General features: G+C 40.0%; 1 protein-coding gene across 1 annotated transcript in view; it reads left to right on the plus strand.

Annotated features, from left to right (window-relative positions):
- KIF16B (kinesin family member 16B) overlaps positions 1 to 6,650 on the plus strand; it is a gene marked incomplete at its 5' end in the record, with an annotated part of 299,847 nt that overhangs the window by 6,167 nt on the left and 287,030 nt on the right. Inside the window, 1 exon segment of the mRNA XM_027770001.1 lies at positions 5,142 to 5,258. Coding sequence (XP_027625802.1) covers positions 5,142 to 5,258 — 117 coding nt within the window.

Here is a 6,650-nt window from a genome sequence, read left to right on the forward strand (position 1 = left end):
GGCAAGTAAACATGACTTCGGTGTCAGGTTGACTGGATTAGTCCATGTTAGCACTAAGAGTCTGGGGAAAAATAAAATGTTAAAGATATTCAAATTAAAGTTTTGGCTTTAAGATAGGAATAAGAATGAAGTGGCAAATGGAAGGGAATTTGTTAAAGGGAAAAACTAGTTCACTGTAGAACCATCCAGAATGTCAGTCGTGGGTGAGCGAAGAGCCTTGAGGTTCTTACTTCTCACTCTCCTCATGAGCTGCTGGGTATCCTCCCTCTTTGCCCTGAATCAGAGGTCTTACTGGTGTAGAGGGCTGTGCTGAGGGTAGGCCCAGAGGTAAAGTAGAGTGTGTGCAGAAGCAGGTCCGGTCCCCTGCAGCTGCTTAGTCAATATTTGCTGCCTGAATGAACACCTTATAGATAGTGGGTGGTTCATGGGAGCAGGTGACATTTTCTGGTTCAAGAGTCAAGATCAAGGAAGCATAATAAGTTTAGCTATTTTGGAAGTTAAAAATAAGTACCCACAGTTTAAAAATAGTTTCAGATCATAAAAAGCTTTCCATCGATAAGGACAACTTTAATGCTTTAGTGGTATGTGCAGTAGCTCTTCTCAAATACTTTGGGATCTTTAACTCTGTATGAGTAGCCTGAGATTGTTTCAGTAAATCATAAAACTAGAAAAGCCTTGACACATGCTATTGTCAAGTAGAACAGTGTGCTAGTAAACTGACATAAGTGCAGGAAGGTATCTATTTTAAAATACTCTATTAAAGAGAAGTTCTTTTGGGACCAGCCCTGTGACCTGGCAGTTAAAGGAACCAATTCCCGTATGGCTGGCTGTATGGCTCAAATGCTGGCTCTGGTAGCTTAAAAAACATGCCAGGAGCATGTGTGTGATATGTGTGCTTCCCCCAAATCTCAACAGGGTAGAGAGGGGAAGGGATTGTTGCATCACCACTCCTCATTGAGGAATGCTTTCTTCCTATCCCTCTCTGTCTCTCGCTGGCATGCACACATACCCTCTGGCAAACAAATCAGATAAACAAATGCCTTCCAATGGTTCATAATCTTTAAAAAAAAAAATAGTGAAGAGAAGATCTTGCCTTATCCCTAATTTTAATACCTGTTATAACTAAAAAGGGCTTCAATATTGACCGGTGTTTTTATGCTCCCATTTTAGGCACAGGAAGTGAGCTGACAGTTTATATCCCTCCTATGAATAGGAGGTGGGAGAGATAGGAATGTAACATAATGTTGTCTCCCCCCTTTTAACTATGTTAATGTAAAGGCATATTGAGAAAACATACTATGTCTATCGCTATGGTTCAAGTCAAGTTTCCTTTAATTGTAAATAAAAAGCAGGTAAGATGATTAATATTTCTTCCTTCTAAATTAATCTTAGAATCAGAAAAAAAAAAGTCAATGAGCAATATAATCTACCATTATGTAAATTTAAAGACATTAAGGTTTGCTTTTCTTGAAGTTTCTTGAGAACTCCAAGGGAGACTTTGGCCTCACACAGCCTATTTCCTTAATTCAACCCTGGAGAAACTTGAAACCTAAAATCTCCCAGTTGACAAGCTAAATGGTAGTCTTTGTTTTAACAGTGCCCTCTTGTGGGCAGTTCTCCTCAAATGAGGCCCCGTGATGGCCTTGGATTACTCTGGAAATTAGTTTTGTAGTCTGTGCTTTGACAAGCAGCAAAGGGGGTTGTTGGTAACCAGGCTAGGTGAGGAGGTGAGAGAGCTCTGCAGGCCGATGCCAGTAGGGAAGAGCAGGTGTTCCCTTCCCACCTGAGTGTGATGACTAATGTTAAATATATTCTTTGTGGGAGCTGTGATGGGATAGCTTGTCTTCCTTGCAGAATAATGGAGGGGTAGGTGGGCAGTGCCAGCCCACTTCTCTATGTCCCAGTGAGGACTGGGTGGACTACTTTGAGCTGAGACTGAGCCAAACCTGGTTCTCCACTCCCACAGACCTAACTTTCCAGTCTTGACTTGTAGCCATGCCTACCAGACTCAGCTCCCTTCTCCCTTTGAATTGATTAGAAAACCACCTGGGTTAGCTTTCTGGAAAATAACGCAACAGTGTAGTTGTGGGTATAGATTTTAACCTTAGGGAAGAATTGCATTCTCAAGGTCTTGGGCTTGGCTTTAACAGCATATTTTCCATGACTTTGTTTAGCCCCATACCATTCTATGAGAGAAGATCCCTCTTTTATTCTTTGAGAAGCTTATAGAAGGCTTTTATGTAGTGAAGTTGTTAAAATATTTTCCTTTTTTTTGTTTATTTATTTACTCCAAGAGAATTGGAGAAATACTTAAGAGTTTTTAGTCATATTCTATATATGAGGCGGTCTTTAAAAAGTTATGGAAAAATGTGTATTGTGAAAAATCTATGGATTTCAATTCTTTTGGTACCAAAATAAACTCATAATTTTACCATTTTCTATAAACTTTTTGATGTCTTCTTGTACATGAAAATGGACCTCAAACTAGTGTTCAGGAGTCCTTAGTCCCCCTGAGATTTCTGTTTTCCACATATTAGTATAAGTTTGGGGAAGAGTCTTCCCAGGTAGGCTTGGGGTCTCATTATTGATTTGGAGTGTGAGGGAAGAGCACATTTAGTCATAAGGGCTCTGGAGTCAGAAAGGCCTGGGTGTAAATCCCAGCTCTGCCACTCACTGGCATGCGTCATACTTAAAACCCACCCCTCCAATGTCCTCATCTGAAAAATGGGTTCAGCATCACTACTAACTCTAGTATTTTTATGACGATTATGTGAACATATGAAAGGGCAAAGAAAGTACTGAGCTATGTGATATCATAGTTGAAAATTGAGTAAGTCATTAGAATTTGAGAATAAGATGGAAAATATCAGCTCTGGAAACTGACATTTATAAATATAACTCAGAACGAAGTTACTCAGTTGAAGTGATATTTGGTAAATCTAATGAGATCAACAAAGCCAAACAAGATGACAGGAATAAGGTGCCTGTAGAAAGCCGAAGTCCAGCTGGGTGAATTTTTGTCTCATCCTTGGGTGATAGGCTGTGCTGTTTGCAGGATGGCTTACGTGGAGCTCAGGTCACGTTGGTCAGGTTTATCAGCCCAGTATAGAGCTTGGGTGTTCTGGCCACAGGGCCAAGATCTCCACAGGGAAGTCCAGTCCATATAGCTGTTCCAGTATTGCCCATGGGCACATTCTAATGATAATATGACTTCCCAGGCAGAGTTCTCTGAATTTCCTGTGGTGTCTGATAGATGTGAACACTCTAGGCCAGTAGTCCCCAATTGTTTTGGGACCAGGAACTGGTTTCATGGGGGATAATTTTTCCATAGACTGGTGAGGAATGGATAGTTTTGGGATGATTGAAAAATATTACATTTATTGTGTGCTTTATTGCTATGATTATTACATTATAATATATATTGAAATGATTATATGACTCACCATAATGCAGAATCAGTAGGAACCCTGAGCTTGTTTGCCAGTTAGGTGGTCCCCAGTCTGGGAGCCATGGGAAACAGTCACAACTGAATAGTATTGCTTATGTCCAGTCTGTTCTGTAATCTTTTTTGGGTTGCTGTCACAGCAGAAAACACTGCTTCACCAAGACAGATATTGGAAATGGAAGCAGGCTAGGATCACCACCTCAGCTTATCAGCCGTTAGATTCTCACAATGAGCACACAGCCTGTATCACTTTGTGCGCACAATTCACAGTAGAGTTTGCACTCCTCTGAGAATCTGTCTAATGCCACCATTGCTCTGAAAGGAGGCAGAGCTCAGGCTGTAATGTGAGCGATGGGGACCAGCTGTAAATATAGGTGACGCTTTGCTCATTTGCCCACTGATCACCTCCTGTTGTGTGACCCGGATAGTAAAAGGATATGGACTATACTGGTCTGTGGCCTGGGGATTGGAGACCCCTGCTCTAGGCCTCTTCTTAAATTTTGCCATATTTTGAGATCTCCTGAGAGGTTTAGAAAACCGCTGACTTTTGGCTTCACACCCCTTAGATTCACGTGCAATCAGGCTGCTTACTGACCTGTCCATTGCCAGCTTTCAGAGCTTGACTGTCATGTGCATCAGGCTTGAGATCTTCTGCTCTCAGTGGTTTGGTGGCAGTTGCAGATGACTATCTGGGTCTTATGAGCTTGGTGAATGTGATCGGATCACTCACAGAGTGAATGTTCTTGCTGGGGCTGGTGAGGTCCCACGATGGACTGTGATGACTCCATAAGGAGCCCTTCTGGCTCTGACTGAGAGTATGACCAACCTTCCTTTCTTTGACATCTTTTTAGCTGCTGATGTGCCTACTTTTTGAAGCAGGCATCTGATTTGTGTCCCCTTAGTATGCTGGGCTCAGATAGCAGGAGGTGACTCTGAAGCTTTGATTTCCTTCTCAGCTGGGTCTGACTAGGACTTCGCATCTAGATTTGTCTTATTTCGAACAATTGTCTGGGCGAAGTATTTGTGCTTTGCCTCCTTTCAACTCTACAAATTGCCATTATGTGAGGTATCTGGCCATTAAAGGTGTGACCCTCAGTCCCACACAGCTTGTCTCCCCATCCTTTCCATCCTGGGCTGATTTCCAAGTAGGAAAAAGCATCTGGACACTGAAGTTTGGGAGCCCAGCCATCCCAACCTCATCCATACCCCCATCACTCAACTCCATGAGAATCTCTAGGGATCAATTTTGATGCATAGCTGGCCGCTTAAAATGACGGCGTTGATTTGGCATCATTTGTGCAATCATCTCTGGTAGCTATAAGCCTCCGGTTTTGAATGGTTTCTGGAGCTCCGATAGAATGAATAGCTTCGTAAATGTATATCATTCTTAATGGTAAATCTTTAGGCTTTAAAGTCATCTTTAGTTTTAGACATGATTTTTACTTTGTCTTCTATTTTTATATTGCAGGAATTTTTTAACTTAAGTAGGAAAGAAGATGATGTTGCTCTCTGCTCATTTAAAAAGTTTACTTTTGACAAAAAACTAGGGTTATATATATTCTGTTGGTAATATTTCTGCAGTGATTTACTTATAGGTGTAATCCTTAAGAGAGAAGGTAACATTCAAGAATATTATCAAGACTAAAAAGGATTTCATTAAAATCCGTGGTAATTGTATCTTTTTGTTTGCTTTCAGGTTTTCAAAACCCTCGGCACAGATGTTGTGAAATCTGCATTTGAGGGTTATAACGCTTGTGTCTTTGCATACGGGCAAACTGGATCTGGAAAGTCCTACACCATGATGGGAAACTCTGTACGTTGTTTACACTGTGTGGGAAGGAAACTTCTCATTATCTTTCTTAGGACTAATAGAACGATCTCTTTTATCTACTTGGTCTGTGCTAACTTGCTTTTCATGTTCTGATCATTCTTTAGTAATAAGATAAAACTTAGTAATAAGTTAGACTAAATTTCCTTTGAGAGATTTTAAATTAGAAATAGTTTTAGGTTTATAAGCATGAATAATGGATGCAAGTCCCAGTTCATTTTCCGTTTTAAAGGCCTTATAATCTTATCAGAAAAAGTATGCTGGGCCCACAAGTAATTTATTCTTCTTTTCTGCCAACACAACAGTTTGAATAAAATTACTGAAGTCTGTTCTTTTTAAAATTATTCAAAACGTTTTTTTCCCCAAGAAAAATGTAAAAAAAAAAATTATGTAACTTTTTGTTGGGAAAGTACTATATACATACAACAAATTCATACAAAATTAGAGTTATATAATTTATATCATTATAGACAAAATATATACAATTGAGTAGTTAAGCTATACAAATTAATAGGACATTAATGTTATACTTGCCCCAAAATATGGAGGAGTAAAAGCTAGACCCTAGAGATAGCACTTGTGTTTTATTTTTCTTACGTTATCGTGTAAGCTCTGTTCAATGGCCGCCAAACCTGTGTCTTGTTCTAGACAAAGACATTACTAGTTGAGGGTTGAGGCAGGCGTGGTGATGTTTTCAGTGCTTAAGTTTTGGTGACTCATGAAAGTCATGTATTGGAGGAGAACAGATCTTTTCGGATGAAAGTATTTCAGTGCATGTAACTTGGCTTCTTAAACCCAGCCTTTTTGTTTACATGAGAAATAGATAAAAGGTTGTACTAGGAATCTTCAATGCCGAAAAGTCAGAAAGGACAAATGAGAGGAGCAAACATCAGTTACTTCTCTCCCTACTTTCTTACTGTGCTTTTGGGATGAGGGAGAAAACCCCTCTGAAAATGAAATTTACATGTTGATTCCCTCATAGCTATTTTATATAAGTCGAACATTCATAGAATGCTCATAAATGACAAGTGCTGTTTTTCTTCTGATTTTACAATTGGGTACAGCTTAAGTATTCTTATTTACTTATTTTAAAGTAAGAACCAAAAATGTGACAAAAGCTCATTATTACTCACTAAGAATTGGTTCTAGGGATCAGCAGTTGGTAAATGGCTATGTCACTGAACTTCCATGTAGTCAACCACAGTTCAAGTCCCAGACCTGGTGGTTTAAACTCACGCCGGGTATATGTTTGTGCTTGTCCAAGATCCCCAGAGGAGAATGGAGGGATTGTGGTGTGGCCATCCCCCTGGGGGTGTGATTTCTCACTTTCTATCTCTCTGTCTCTCTGGTGAGCACACACGCCCTATAGCAAAAAAA

The sequence above is a fragment of the Tupaia chinensis genome, unplaced genomic scaffold, assembly GCF_000334495.1.
Source record: "Tupaia chinensis unplaced genomic scaffold, TupChi_1.0 Scaffold000101_1, whole genome shotgun sequence".
Lineage (NCBI taxonomy): Eukaryota > Metazoa > Chordata > Mammalia > Scandentia > Tupaiidae > Tupaia > Tupaia belangeri.